The sequence below is a fragment of the Macaca nemestrina genome, chromosome X (assembly GCF_043159975.1).
Source record: "Macaca nemestrina isolate mMacNem1 chromosome X, mMacNem.hap1, whole genome shotgun sequence".
In the NCBI taxonomy this organism is placed as follows: Eukaryota; Metazoa; Chordata; class Mammalia; order Primates; family Cercopithecidae; genus Macaca; species Macaca nemestrina.
Window position 1 is genome coordinate 157,226,144 of NC_092145.1, and position 16,204 is coordinate 157,242,347.

At 46.8% G+C, this 16,204-nt stretch overlaps 1 protein-coding gene across 1 annotated transcript in view; it reads left to right on the forward strand.

Annotated features, from left to right (window-relative positions):
• The window catches only part of LOC105478074 (protein kinase cAMP-dependent X-linked catalytic subunit), a 122,325-nt gene that overhangs the window by 72,173 nt on the left and 33,948 nt on the right, over nucleotides 1–16,204 (forward strand). The window contains 1 exon segment of the mRNA XM_011735046.3: nucleotides 1,281–1,400. Within this exon segment, the coding sequence (XP_011733348.2) occupies nucleotides 1,281–1,400 (120 nt within the window).

A 16,204-nucleotide genomic window follows, 5' to 3' on the forward strand; every position in this document is an offset into this window, starting at 1 on the left:
TTTGCTTTTGGAGCACAAAGCAGGCACTTTTAAAGGAAAATGGCATGCAGGGGAGGAAGTGTGTTTTTGTCTTTACACTGGTTTCCAGGGGGCAAGAAAATTTTTGTGGGGGGTGGGGGTGGGGGTGTAAAGAGCCGAAGAGAACGAATGTAAACTTTGCAAACCATCCGGTCTCAGTTACAGTACAGACTCTGCTCTTGCACCTTTTTTTTTCTTTTCTGAGAGACAGTCTTGCTCTGTCGCCCAGGCTGGAGTGTACAGTGCAGTGGCACATTCTCGGCTCACTGCAACCTCCACCTCCTGGGTTCAAACATTTCTCCTGCCTCAGCTTCCCGAGTAGCTGGGACTATAGGCACACATCAGCACGCCTGGCTCATTTTGTATTTTTAGTAGAGATGGAGTTCGCCATGTTGGCCAGGCTGGTCTTGAACTCCTGGCTCAAGTGATCTGCCCACCTTGGCTTCTCAAAGTGCTGGGATTATAGGTGTGAACCACCATGCCTGGCCTAAGTGAGTTCTTGAATTATTCTTTTTCACTGCCACTTTTTTTTGGGGGGGGGGGGGGGGCGAGGGGATAAAGGATTTTCTTTTTTACTTAATTTTATTTATTTATTTATTTTAAAAACTTTTAGGTTCAGGGGTACACGTGCAGGTTTGTTACATGGGTAAACTGTATGCCACTTTGTGTACCGATTATTTTGTCACCCACGCAATAAGCATCGTACGTGACAGTTAGATTTTCCATCCTCATCCTCCTGTCCTTCACCTTCCAGTGGCCCGGTGTCTGTTTTTCCCCGTCTCCGTGTCTGTGTATACCCAGTGTTTAGCTCCCACGTATAAGTGAGAACATGTGCGTCCACTTAGGAGAATGGCCTCTCTACGTCCATCCACGCTGCTGCAGAGGACGTGATCTCGTTCTTTTTCCTTTAATTAAGTAATTTTATTCTTTATGATTTATACTAAGACAGGTATAAATAACTCAAAAAAACTGAGTTTTTTTTTTTTTTTTTGCTTCTGAGTAGCAGTGGTAACAGTACCAGCAACAGTAGCAAGGATGATAAAACCAATTCTTTAGTTTCCAAGCCAGTTAAGAAATGTTACTATGGAAAGGAATCAGCAAAAACAATGTTACTGTCTTGACACAGTAAAATGTGTGCACAGGAGGGTAAAGGGAGCGTGGTTTTACTCAACTAAGTTATTGTAACAATCAGAGCTTCTAAGGTGACTGCATTAGCCAAGCACCACTGAGTTTTGTGGGGTCTGTCTCTGTCGCCCATATAGGACTTGGACCCTCTGTGGAACACCCGAGTACCTGGCCCCGGAAGTCATTCAGAGCAAGGGCCACGGAAGGGCCGTGGACTGGTGGGCCCTCGGCATCCTGATATTCGAGATGCTCTCGGGGTAAGTGGAGTCTCCGTAGAGAATCTTCATCTTACAGGCCAGCACCCCCTTCCCCCACCCATTCATCCCCTCGGCGTTTCTGTAACCTTGAAAACAGTACGTGAGTATCACAGACACACGGTGTGGCTGCACACACATCTGCTGCCCTGCTGAGGTTGGCAATGTGAATTAGCAGTTGAGCTTGTTTGAATAAGAGGCAAAAAACCTAAACTTGTGAAGGAACCACCCATGCATGCCCATTGAGATTTTTATATTGAAATATCCATATCTTCCTTAAATATAAAATTAACGTTCTGGGCTGCTCCAAAGGTGGTGAGTTATCTCAGTTGGTTTTCACAGTTAGCTACAGATTGAACTCCTTGCTCTCCTCTTTTCCCCCTTATCACTTCTGTGTTTAATTAGTCTTAAAAAGAATTTAGAAATTAAAGTAAAAATGAATCTTCTGCACTGACCCTTGCTGAAGTAACCTGCGGAGCTCAGGAGGGCACAGGTTGGGTCAAGGTAAATCAGCCAACTACAATTGAGTGGCTTCTGCATGAACAGCCGGCGAGGAAGGTGAGAATATGTTCTCTCCTAAAACCGCACACCTGTGGCACAGGAAAGGGGTGCCGACCCAGACCCCAACACAGGGTTCTTGGATCTCTCGCTAGAAAGAATTCGGGTAAAGTCCATAAAGTGAAAGCAAGTGTATTAAGACAGTAAAAGAATAAAAGTGTGGTTACTGCTTAGGCAGAGCAGGCCCGAGGGCTGCTGGTTGGCTATTTTGATGGTTATTTCTTGACTATACGCTAAACAGGGGGTGGATTTTTCATGAGTTTTCCTGGAAAGGGGTGGGCAAGTCCTGTAGCTGAGGAGTTCCTCCCCTTTTTAGAGCTTATAGGGTAACATCCTGATGTTGTCGTGGCATTTGTAAACTGTCATGGCGCTGGCGGGAGTGTCTTTTAGTACCTAATGCATTATAATTAATGTATAATGAGCCGTGAGGACGATCAGAGGTCACTGTTGTCGCCATCTTGATTTTGGAGGGATTTGGCCAGCTTAGTAGCAGCCTGTTTTATCAGCAGGGTCTTTGTGTGCCGACCTCCTATCTCGTCCTGTCACTTAGAATGCCTTAACCGTGTGAGAATGCAGCCCAGTAGGTCTCAGCCTCATTTTACCCGGCCCCTGTTCAAGATGGAGTTGCTCTGGTTCCAGCGCCTGTGATCCCTGTGTTGGGTGACATTTGGAAGTCAGGGGATGTGCCATCCTCCCTGCCACCACATAACAGAGAGGTCGGTCATTTGTTGGGATGTCAGCATGATTGAGTGTTCGAGTCTAGCATGTGCCTGGGACAACTCCACTATGACTTGACCAGAAACGCAAAGGAAGCATGCAACACTTGGAAACCCAGGACGTGGGCGTCATCCTCATTCCGTTGTTAGTACCCAGCATGTCCATTAATTCCCTAAGACGACTCAGTAGCGTGGCACTTTTCCAGAAAGGAACCTGTAGGAAGGAGTGAGCTACGTGTGTGCAGAGGAACTGTTGCACCGTGTGGCTCTGCACGAAAGGCTCTCCTCTCTGGGATGAAGACGAGAGGAAGCCCAGCCTGCGAGGGCCCAGAACACCGGTTGGGGGATCCTCTGCCGTGCTTTGCCACAGCCGACACTCTGCCTTCTATGTTCTCTCTTTTCCTGTTTCCTTCTTTTTTCTGCTTGCCCCTGAGTCTCAAAGACAGACACCAGCGTATCCTCTGAGTGCCTTCCGTTGTCGCAAAAGCCAGATCCTTGCTCACATCTCTCTGATTCCCTGCAGGGGGTCAACACCAGATATTTTTACTGGGAAACTTTCCCTTTCAGTTGGAAACAAAGGAGGGAAGGAGGAGAGGCATTCTCCTGCCTGGAAGGCGTGTCTCAGCCAGATCCTGCTGGCGGGAGCACCCAGACCCAGCGCTTGTTCCTGGGAGTGTGGAGCATGTGACATTCTAACATCCACCTTAGAAAATCCAGGCAGTCACTGACTTTTGTTTGGGGAGCAGACAGGGGTCATCGTCCCATGTGCTTATCTCTGCCATCTTTTATAAAGAAAGTGAATCCGTTAATTCCCACACTAGCTTGGGGATCAGAACGATGTTGAACAAGCACTGCCAAAGAACTCCACCACAAAACCGGAGCCTGAGATGCCACAGGAGGAGAGTGGAACCCACAAACACCTGTATTTCATTGTCTGCCTATCCATGTATATTGTTTATCATCCATCCATCTACCCATCTGTTTATCTATGTTTATATACTTTTCCATCCATCCACCCATCTACCCCTCCACCCCTTCATCCATCCATCCACCCACCCCTTCATCCATTCAACCATCCACCCCTTCATCCATCCATCCACCCACCGCTTCATTCATCCATCCACCCACCCTTTCATCCATCCATCCACCCACCCATCCCTTCATCCATCCACCCACCCCTTCATCTATCCATCCACTCACCCCTTCATCCATCCATCCATCCATCCATCTACCCCTTCATCTATCCATCCATCCACCCCCCACCCCCCTACCCCTTCATTCATCTACCCCCCACCCCTTCATCCATCTACCCCCTACCCCTTCATCCAGCCCCCCCACCCCTTCATCCACCCCCCCCACCCCTTCATCCGCCCACCCACCTACTCCCCTACCCCTTCATCCACCCACCCACCCACTCCCCTACCCCCTCATCCATCCACCCCCCACCCCTTCATCCATCCACTCCCCCACCCCCCAACCCCTTCATCCATCCACCCCCAACCCCTTCCCTTCATCCATCCATCCACCTACCCACCCCTCAACCCCTTCATCTATCCATCCATCCACCCACCTACCCCTTCATTTATCCATGCATCCATCCATCCACCCCCCACCCCTTCATCCATCCATCCATTCATCCACTCACCCACACACCTATCCCTGTCTGTCTCTATGGTCTGCTACCTATTATGTATGCATGTATATGTTTATTTATCGTTATCTGTCATCTGAGTTGTCATTTATATATTTATATATCCATCTCTCTGTCTCCATCTCTTTATCTCTACAATCTTTTTATCTGTCTACCTACTTGTTATCTATGTATTTACCTATCATCTATCTGTCATTCATATACCAATCTATCCATCTGCTTCCTATTTATCTGCCTATCCATCTATTTATCGTCTTTCTATGTAACTGTTTACCTACCTACCTATCCATCTATCAATCATCTATTTATCTATTCATCTGTCTGCTTTTCTATGTATCTATCTATTTATCAATCATCTACATACCTACCTATCCATCTATCTCTACCTTTCTGTCTATCTAGCTATCAATAATCTACCTACCTACCTGCCTGTTGGTCTTTTGAATTTTCCATTACTCTTTGCTGAGACATGCCTACAAATCGTATAGAATTAAACTTCTCAATATGCACTCTAGCCCATTATGTCCCAGGCAAACTCAGAAGGTTGTAAAAATCACTTAGGCATATTGATCAGCATCCAACCGAGGAAAGCACCACATTTTCCTTCAGTGATAACACTGACCACACGAGGGCAGCGTTGCCTGAGGATTGTTGTATCCTGTAGTCTAATAGTTTTAAATAGAGTGAGGTTCATGTGCCCCAAATTTTACTCATTATAGGATAGAGTAGACTATTATTAGAATACAGTATACTATTAGAACATAATATTGTTAGAATACAGCATATAATTATTAGACTATAATTAAAACAGTATTAGTTTCAAGGTATGTTGAAGTTAAAAATTTATAAAAATAAATTTAAAAAGAATAGAATATTACCCCTCCAGTCATTAGAATGACTGTATTAGAATTATTATATAAAGTTATGAGAATTGTTAATAGGCTATAACATATTGGAATATTTATATATATTAGAATATAATAGAATAGAAAATAACCTAATTATAATGTAATAAATCATTAGGCTAATTGAAAATGAAAAATTAGGCCAGGCACCATGGCTCACGCCTGTGATCCCAACACTTTGGGAGGCCGAGGTGGGTGGATCACCTGAGGTCAGGAGTTGGAGACCAGCCTGGCCAACATGGTGAAACCCCATCTCTACTACACATACAAAAAAAGCCGGACATAGTGCCTGTAATCCCAGCTACTCGGGAGTCTGAGGCACGAGAATCACTTGAACCTGGGAGGCAGGGAGGTGGCAGTGAGCCAAGATCGCACCACCGTACTCCAGCCTGGGCAACAGAGGTAAGACTCCATCTCAAAAAAAAAAAAGAAAAAAAAAAAAGAAAGTGAATAATTAAATGAATAACCATCTCCCAATCAAAGCCCAGTCTGCTGACCTGTGCATTTCATGAGGCAGGGAGCTATTGATTCACAGTAGGCCTCTTTTTATTTTCCTTTTTTCTAATTAGAGTCTATTTCTGGGTGAATATTGTTTTTTCAATTTCTCAGCAGCCCTGTGTCTTTTCACATGGGTGGGTGTTTTGAGAGTTAACCAGCTTCGCTGACCCCAACTCTCCCAGGCATTCCTGTGCTCTTCCCCAGCTCTGGCCGGCTTCAGGTTGCCTGGACCACCCCAAGCCTTCTCACTGTCTCCTGCATCCCCTCCGCCTGCAGTACATTTTCCTGGAAGCAGTTGCAGGCACCCTGTCCACGCGCCCACCAGCTGTGCCCCTCTTCCCTGGGAGCCCGCTTGTTGCTTCCTGGATGACTGGAGCAGAATCGGAAGCTTGTTACCATATGAGGTTCTGAGATGGTCTGTCTGTGGGTTGTCTACCCCCCTTAGACAACAGCCTGGCCCTTCGTCTTCCCACTGCTTTTTAAACATGCCAGGAAGCCTGACCTGTCCCCCTGCCCAAAGGCTGGCTTCCTTCCTCCCTTCTTTTTTCTTTTCTTTTCTTTTCCTCCCTCCCTCCCTCTCTCCTTCCTTCCTCTCTCCCTCCCTCCCTCCCTTTCTGTCTCTCCTTCCTCCCTTCCCTTCTTCCCTTCTCTTCCCTTCTCCCTTCCTTTCCCTTCCCTTCTCCCTTCCTTTCCCTTCCCTTCTCCCTTCACTTCCCATCTCCCTTCCCTTCTTCCTTTTCTTTCCTTTCCTCCTTTCCTTTCCTTTCCTTTCCTCTCCTTTCCTCCTTTCCTTTCCTTTCCTCTCCTTTCCTCCTTTCCTCTCCTCTCCTTTCCTTTCCTTCTTCCTTTCCTTTTCCTTTTTCCCTCTTTCTCCTTCCCTCTTTCCCCTTTCCCCTTTCTCCTTTTTCCTCTTTCCTTTCCTTCTTCCTTTCCTTTTCCTTTTCCCTCTTCGTTCCCCTTTCCTTTCCTTTCCTTTCCTTTCCTTTCCTTTCCTTTCCTTTCCTTTCCTTTCCTTTCCTTTCCTTTCCTTTCCTTTCCTTTCCTTTCCTTTCCTTCTTCCTTTCCTTTCCTTCTTCCTTTCCTATCCTTCTTCCTTTCCTTCTTCCTTTCCTTCTTCCTTTCCTTTCTGTTCCATCTCGCTCTGTCACCCAGGCTGGAGTGCAGTGGCACAATCTTGGCTCACTGTAACCTCTGCTTTCTTGACTTGCTCTGTCACCCAGGCTGGACTGCAGTGGTGCAATCTTGGCTCACTGCAACCTCTGCTTCCCAGGTTCAATTCTCCTGCCTCAGCCTCCTGAGTAGCTGGGATTACAGGTGTGTGCCACCACGCCCAGCTAATTTTTGTATTTTTAGTAGAGAGGGGGTTTCACCATATTGGCCAGGCTGGTCTCAAACTCCTGACCTCAAGTGATCCACCTGCCTCAGCCTCCCAAAATGCTGGGATTACAAGTGTGAGCCACCGCGCCCGGCCAGGACTGGCCCTTTCCCTTCCACTGCACATGCTGCAGGTTCACCTGTCACCTGCTCCCACAGCCCTCTGGGGCCTCCCTGTTCTCCTGGGACATGCCCTGTCCGATCAGCCCATCTGTTTTCTTTATACTGCTTAGCAGCTCTGAAACCATCTTGATTTTGTATGTGTTGCCTGTCTCTGAGAGCAATGCTTCCAAGCTGCTCTCCTCACCTCCTCCAACCCAGAAACTTCTGGTGGCTAGAGGGAGGGCGTTGCTGCACACATAAGTGGAGCCGGCCTGCAGTCAGAGTCCTCCTGCTCCCTTCGCAGCCCGTGTCTGCACCTTCCCTATTCCAGCTCCATTTGATGGATTCCCACTCTTAGCAGGATCAAGTGAGGCTGTGCCTTGTCTGTTTTATTGCTTTAACTGGTTATCTCAATCTTCCACTACGCACAGGGGAAAACATCTGTTTGGTAAAATCTGCCATGTGATTAGGAAGGAGGTCATATCATGTTGCAGATTTTATTTTCATGGAACGAGACATGTTTAGGTCAGATGAAAATTGTGTGGCACATTCTGGAACAAAATCACTCATGCACTTTCCAAGGACCCAAGCTCAGCTCCGATTTCTCCCATCCTATTCTCTTTTCTCATCCATTTCCGTGTTTTTATTCTCCCAGAGAGTTTAACTCAAGAGTCAGGTAAAGCCTAGACGCGGTGGCTCATGCCTGTCTGTCATCCCAGCACTTTGGGAGACTGAGACAGAAGAATTGCTTAAGCCCAAGAGTTCAAGACCAGCCTGGGCAACGTAGTGGGGCCCCATCTCTACAAAAAATAAAAAGAAAACTAGCTGGGTGTGGTTGTATGTAGCTGTAGTCCCAGCTACTCAGGAGGCTGAGGTGGGAGGATTGCTTCAGCCCAGGAAGTTGAGGCTACAGTGAGCTGAGATTGCACCAGTGCATATCAGCTTGGGTAACAGAGCAAGACACTGACTCAGAAAAAGAAAAAAAAAATCAGCTAAAGCATCAAGAACAAAACACAGGGGCACGCACGGCATAGAGCAGAGTGTAGGGTGAGAAAAAGCCCCGGGGCATCTTGTCTTAGTTATGACAGCAATGATTCTCAAAGAGGGATCCCAGAGGACTGTCGGGTTCCGGAAGTGTGTTTTAGCAGATGGGTGAGATCATTTTTCCAACGACAGATCTGAATAGTGATGAATTTTCCTCATAGGTGTCAACTAAGACAATATAGCATAGCAGACAGGGTGCAGAAGATTCTAGAGAAGGTAGAATCTCTTTGCAATGAAGCCTCTTCCATGGAGAGCGTCAGGCATTGTGCAGCGGTTCTCAAACATGCTGGCCTCGGGAACCCTTTAACACATAGCTCAGAGTTATTAACAACCCGCAGAACTTTCATTTCTGTTTGTTACAGCTGTCCACGCTGACTGCATTTGAAATTAAAGTGGGACTGAAATATAAATAAACAGAATACATAAGTAATATATATGAGAAGTTAAATAATAATCACAGAGGTGAACATAAATGGCATTTTTTAATGGAAAAAATGTGTAACCGCACTTTCTAGAATTGAAACCATTCAGACTGTGCACGGTGGCTCACGCCTGTAATCCTGTCACTTCAGGAGGCTGAGGTGGAAGGATCACTTGAGCCCAGGAGTTGGAGGCCAGCCTGGGCGACATAGTGAGACCCCATCTCTACAAAAAATAAAATGAAATAAACCAATTGCCTGGGCTTGGTGGTGCACGCCTGTGGTCCCAGTACTTTGGGAGGCTGAGGCGGGAGGATCACTGAGGCTGGGAGGTCAAGGCTGCAGTGAGCTGTGGTCTCGCCACCGCACTCCAGCCTGGGTGACAGAGAGAAAACGTTCGTAAGGAGGTTGGCCGTGTTTTCTGGGTTTTGCGAATCTCTTAGTGTCCAGCTTTCACCAGGACTGCTGGCCTCTCCTCCCTTCATCTGCAGACTGTCTGCTGTGCTGCATAGCGTGTTGCTGAGTTGAGGCATAGGAAGAAAATTCATCACTATTCAAAGCTGGAGTCAGAAAAACGACCTCACCCATCCCTAAATTGGGGTCGGGAAGCCACCCTGGGACTGCACTTTGAGAGCCACTGCTATGATGCCCACGCGAACGCGCCCGGGGCTATATTTTCAAACTCTCCGCTCAGCCCCAACCCTCACACACCCCAGTGCTTGCTCCTTCCGCTTTATCTGGCCCTTGAATTCTCCTGTCTCATCTCCCACCTCACCCACCCTGGTTCATCTGAGGAGCACAGATTTTATATTTATTTATTTATTTATTATTATTATTATTATTATTTTCTTTAGAGGGACTCTCTCTCTGTTGCCCAGGCTGGAGTGCAGTGGCGTGATCTCAGCTCACTGCAGCCTCTGCCTCCTGGGTTCAAGCAGTTCTCCTGCCTCAGCCTGCCGCGTAGCTGGGGTTACAGGTGCACGCCACCATGCCTGGCTAATTTTTGTATTTTTAGTAGAGATGGGGTTTCACCATGTTGGCCAACCTGCTTTCGAACTCCTGACCTTGAGTGTTTCACCTGCCTCGGCCTCACAAAGTGCTGGGATTACAGGCATGAGCCACCGCGCCTGGCCTAGATTTTAGATTTTAATCTGAAGGTATCGGGACAAGGATTTTTGAGGAAGAAGTCAAGGTGGGATGAAATTCTAGTGAAATTCTAGTGACGGCTTTCTTCTTTTCTCTAAAAGCCTCTGCCTGCCTTTTCGTGAATGCATTTCCAAAGCACCCATCTTCCAAGGCCGGCCCCGGCCTTCGAAAGTGGGGCGGGGAATGTGTCGGCCGAGAGTTCAGGAGGGTGTTTTCCCAGCTGAGTACAAGGGAGAACATCAGCTCGCAGCGCCCAGGGCATCTCTGCCTGGACCGTCCACTTTACTGGAAGATGTAGATAGGTGGAATAATTACATTCAAATTTTACTGGCAAATGATAGAGCTAGTGGCACAATTGGTGTGTTTCTTTTTCATTTTTCTTTTTCTTTTTTTTTTTTTAACAGAGTCTTGCTCTGTTGCCCAGTCAGGAGTGCAGTGGTGCAGTCACAGCTCAGTGCAGCCTCAACCTCCTGGGCTCAAGCAAACCCCCCACCTCCGCCTCCTGAGTAGCTGGGATGACAGGCACACGTTACTGTACCTGGCTAATTTTTAAAAAATCTTTTGTAGAGATAGGATCTTGCTATATTACCCAGGCTGATTTCAAATTCCTAGGCTCTAAGGGATCCACCTGCCTTGGCCTCCCAAAGTGCTGGGATGACAGCCGTGAGCCACTGCATGAGCGTTTTTTTTTTTTTTTTTCTTTTGAGACAGGGTCTTGTTCTGTGTCCAGATTAGAATGCAGTGGTACAGTCATAGCTTACTGAAGCTTCGACCTCCGGGGCTCAAGCGATCCTCCTGCCTCAGCCTCTTGGGACTACAGAAGCTGTAGCTGGGAACACAGGCACACACCAGCACGTCCAGCTAATTTTTAAATTTTTTGTAGAGACGAGGTCTCACCGTGTGGTCCAGGCTGGTCTTGAACTCCTGGGCTCAAGCAATCCTCCCGCGTTGGCTTCCCCAAATGCTGGGATGACAGGCATGAGCCACTGTGCCTAGCCTGAGCGTGAATTTTTCAGGTGAAAATCTCAAGCTTGCATTCATGCTGATTAGTAGATTGCCCTTACTAGTATAGCTGTCACCACAGATCAATTTAGCTTGCTTAATAATGCCAAATGCCATATAATGAGAATTTATTCTTCACTTGGTAAGAATTGGAAGCAGTCTGTATGTTTAGAGAGAGAAATTTGAGGGTTTCAGAGGGCACTGCCCAGGCGTCCGGGGGAGTGCTGTTTCTCAGACACATACACACACACACAGTTTCTGCTTTTTCTTTCGGGCAAGATCATCAGTTAGTGCTCACTTACTATTTATTTTTTTCTGCTTATTAAATACCTTTCCCATGATCTTATGTATTGTCTACTGTCCAACAACACGTCATTTAATATTCTCCATAAATGTTTTTAGGTATGTATGACACATTTCCTCCTGGAGTTTAATGCTCCATTCCTGTATTTGTGCATTTCCCCGATCAAGTCACACAGCTGAATGTATTCAGACAGGGTCACCACCCAAACCTAGAGAGAAACAGGAATACAACTCCCCCAACTACTGTTACAGAGAACTCTGCGGGTGGGTGAGGGAGGACCGGCTCGGGACGTTGTTCACGTCTGAGGCGGCAGTGTTGACGCAGATCGGACACGCAGATCTGACGAGTGTCCGTACTCAGAGCTCTGCTTCCCAGCCTGGCCTGGGTGGTTTATCAGTACGTTGTGGTGGCCCGTAACTCCAGAACCAGCGGACCAAAGAGAGATGCTATTGGAAAAGTCACCTTCGTGCTAAAGTGCAAAATGAGCAACTGAAATGTTATTTAAGAAGGAAGATCGCACACACCTAATCATTTACCTTTCTCTAGTATCTTTCATTTCCTCATGTAACCCACCCCCACTTCTCTGTCACCTCTGCCATTGATTTTCATTTTTGTACTTTGTATTTCTCCTCTTTGTTTTCCTTTGAATTTTTCTTCACTGAAGTGTATTGGACAGATCATGTGTGTAGTTCTACATGTGAATGTCCTGGCACTGCTGTTAGAAACTACCACAGACTGGAAGGTTTAAACAAGAGAATTTTATCCTCTCCTAGTCCTGGAGACCAGAAGTTTGAGATCAAAGTGCCTCAGGACTGCGCTCCAGGGAAGGATCCTTCCTGCCTCTCCCAGCTCCTGGGGGCTCCAGGAGTCCCTGGGCTTGTGGCCACATCACTGCAGTCTCTGCCTCCACCTTCATGTGGCTTTCTCCTCCGTGTCTCTGTCTCCCCTTTGGTCTCTTAGAAGGAAGGACACCTGTCATTGGATTTAGGGCCACCCTAATCCAGGACGCTCTCATCTCAAGATCCTTCAATTAATCACATCTGCAAAGACCCTGTTGCTGAATAAGGTCTCATTCCAGGTCTGGGCATTAGGACGTGGATGGATCTTTCTGAAGGCCACAGTTCAGTCCACTACAGGTGTATCCAGTTCCCTCTGGAGACGTTAGGGGAGGATCCTCCCTGCTTCTCCCAGCTCCTGGGGGTTCTAGGAGTCCCTGTGCTTGTGGCCACATGACTGCATCTCTGCCTCTGTCCCCATGTGGCCTTCTCCTCTGTGTGTGTGCCTCCTCTTCAGTCTCTTACGATGATACCTGTCATTGGATTTGGACCTACCCTATTCTAGGATGATGTCATCTGAAGCTCCTCGAGTTAATTCTCTCTGCAAAGACCCTATTTCCCAATAAGGTCCCATTCGCAGGTTGGTGGGGCAGGATCACAGATGTAACTTCCTGGAGACCTCTCATTCCACCCACTCCACTGAATTTCGTTAAGGTCAGGAAGTGATTTGGAATCTACAAGAGAATTATTTTTGCTCATTGGCATTTCTGATCATCAGTGAGGGTATCATTTGAAAGCTCCATTTTGTAAGGTATTTCCATTGCTAGAATACCTGAATTGGAGTATCTAAGTCAAAAGAAGCTAAATAGAAAACATGACTTTGAGCCAATATGAGTCTCTGTCCTGGTCAGTATGAGAAAATGTCAGAAGTACAACTTGTGCCTCGGACATGTAGGTGTGTAGTATACACTTACTGGTTGATGATGTGGTTTGGCTTTGTGTCCCCACCCAAATGTCATGTTTAAATGTAATCCCCAGTGTTGGAGGCAGGACCTGGTGAGAGGTGGTTGGATCATGGGAGTGGTTTCTGATGGTTTAGCAACATTGCCCTAGTACTGTCTTGTGAGAGTTCTCAGGAGATCTGATGGTTTTAAAGTGTAGTACTTCCTCCTTTGCTCGCTGTCACTTATCTGCCACCAGGTAAATGTGCCCTGCTTCCCCTCCGCCTTCCGCCATGATTTGTAAGTTTCCTCAGGCCTCCCCAGCCGTGCGGGACTGAGAGTCAATTAAATCTCTTTTTCTTTCTTTTATTTTTCTTCTTCTTCTTCTTCTTCTTTTTTTTTTTTTTGAGCCGGAGTCTCGCTCTGTCACCCAGGCTGGCGTACAGTGGCACTATCTCGGCTCACTGCGAGCTCTTCCTCCTGGGTTCACGCCATTCTCCTGCCTCAGCCTCCTGAGTAGCTGGGACTACAAGCGCCCGCTGCCACGCCCAGCTAATGTTTTGTATTTTTAGTAGAGATGGGGTTTCACCATGTTAGCCAGGATGGTCTCGATCTCCTTGACCTCGTGATCTGCCTGCCTTGGCTTCCCAAAGTGCTGGGATTACAGGCATGAGCCACTGTGCCTGGCCTAAATCTCTTTTCTTTGTAAATTACCCAGTCTCAGGTAGTTCTTTATAGCAGACTGCAAATGGACTAATACAGTTGACTTCTAGGTGTTCTTGGATTTATCTTGGTCTTTGCAGTTTTAAGTATATATGTTTTTTAGTTTATTTCACATATTTCTAAAATTTCTAGATATTACTAAAGTCTGTTGGTTTCTGCAGCAGGACTGCAATCTTTTTACTACAGTCAACAAAGCATAGCATGACAATCTTGTTTTCACACACGCACCGCTATTTTCAAGGCTGTATTTGCATGTATTTCTGTCTTTTTCCTGGTCTTCAGGGGTCAAGAAATGGTTTTCTTGGGGCAAAGAGCTTTGGTCAGCTTTGCAGACCACCCAGTCTCAGTTACAAATACAGACTCTGCTCCTGCACCTTAAAAGTAGTCACATAGTGAGACCGCATCCCTATAGAAAGTCAAAAAATTAGCTAGGCATGGTGGCACACACCTGTGGTCCCCGCTACATGGGAGGCTGAGGTGGGAGGATGGCCTCCTGGGGGAGTTCAAGGCTACAGTGAGCTATGATTGCACCACTGCACTCCAGCCTGGGTGACAGAGTCAAACCTTGTCTCACAAAAAAGAAAAATATGATAAACTCGGGCTCTTTCATTGGCCTATACACATTTATTGATCACCTGTTATCCCGGCCCGCGGGATAGTCAGAGCAGGCCCTGGAGGAGGGGGTGGGAATTTGGGGAACAAGAGACACGAGAAATGGAGACAAGACAGTGCTCTGATCAAGTCTCGTTTAATGGCGGTAATGCACTGCCTTATATACACTTGGAAGGGAAGGGGTTGGGCTAAGGCGGAAATGATCTCATTGCCGAGGGCGTGGTCAGGTTAGTTTCGGTTTCTCCCGTCGGACGTCATGTTGCGCTTGCGCTATTAAGTAATAATTTTCCCGGTCGCAGGAAAAGTGAGTGAAGAAGCAGCAGGAAGAGCGCCATCTTTAATGAGGTATTAGTACAGGGGAAAAAAGGCAAAGATAGGGAGAAGGTGTGGGGTGGAAATGAATATAGCTCAGGCGTTTAATCCTTAATTATTATTCGCTATGGCCGGGGCGTGCAGCTCCGGACAACCTGTTGCTTGCCACATATTGTTCCGTGAATGAGGAGTATAAAGAAATTCAGTGATGGGTGTGGTGACTCACATCTGTAGTCCCATTACTTTGGAAGGCTGAAGTGGGAGGATCACTTGAGCCCAGGAGTTTGAGACCAGCTTGGGCAACATAGTGAGACTTCGTCTCTACCAAAAGTTAAAAAAAAAAAAAAAATCAGCCTGGTGTGGTGGTGTGCACCTGTAGCCCCAGCTGCTCAGGACGCTGACGTGGGAGCATAGCTTGAGCCCTGGAGGTCAAGGCTCAGTGCAGTGAGCCAGGATCACGCTGCGGTACTCCAGCCTGGAGGCAACAGAGCAAGACCTGTCTCAAAAAAAAAAGTAGTTCACTGACGTTCACTTGCAGTTTATTGAGGGTGCCTTATAGTGCCGTGCAAGCCGGCTCAGTACCGAGCTCTCCAAGGCAGGACATATCAGGTACTGCTTGTGCTGTAGACTGAAGGAAGCCTCGAGAAAGATGTCCTGTTCTTGGCCATAGTGGCGTATTTACCACTGTAAACTTTAACAATTATTTTACATTTTATTTCATTTATGTACTCCGTCTCGCTCTGTCACCCAGGCTGGAGTGCAGTGGCACGATCTCAGCTCACCGCAACCTCTGCCTCTCAGGTTCAAGCAATTCTCCTGCCGCAGCCTCCTGAGTAGCTGAGATTACAAGCACCGGCGACCATGCCCAGCGAATTTTTGTATTTTTAGTAGAGACGGGTTTCACCATGTTGGCCAGGCTGGTCTGGAACTCTTGACCTCAAGTAACCTGCCCGCCTCAGCCTCTCAAAGTGCTGGGATTGCAGGCATGAGCCTCAGCGTCCGGCCTATATTTTACTTTATGTTATGTTATGTTATTTTATGTTATGACAAGGTCTCACTCTGTCACCCAGGCTGGAGTGTGGTGATGTGATCACCGCTCACTGCAGCCTTGACCTCCTGTGCTCAAGCGATTCTCCCCTGTCAGCCTCCCAGGTAGCTGGGACTACATGTGTGCACCACCACACTCAGCTAAATTTTTTTTTTTAAGGACTGGGTTTTGCCGTATTTCCCAGGCTTATTTTATTTTTTAAATTGACACATAGTAATTGTATATATTCATGGGGTACACAGTGATGCTTTGATACAAAGAATGGAGTAATCAGATCAGGGTTAATTAGCATATCCATCATTTCAATTATTTGCCATTTCTTTGTGTTAGGAACATTGAATATCCTGTATCTATTTGAAACTGTATGACATTTCATTGCTAATTATGGTCACCCTACAAGGCTATAGAACACTGGAACATATTCCTCCTATCTTATATCCTTTAACAAACCTCTCCCTATCTCTCCCTTCTTCCCTTCCCAGAATCTAGTATCCTCTGTTCTTCTTTATCCTTTCAGGAGATCAGCTTTTTATAGCTTTCATGTATGAGTAAGCACAAGTACTGTTTAATGTTCTTTTCCTGGCTTATTTCACCTAACGTAACGTCCTCCAGTTTCATCCGTGTTGCTGCCAATCAGAGGATTTTATTCCTTTTCACGGCTGAATAGTATTCTACT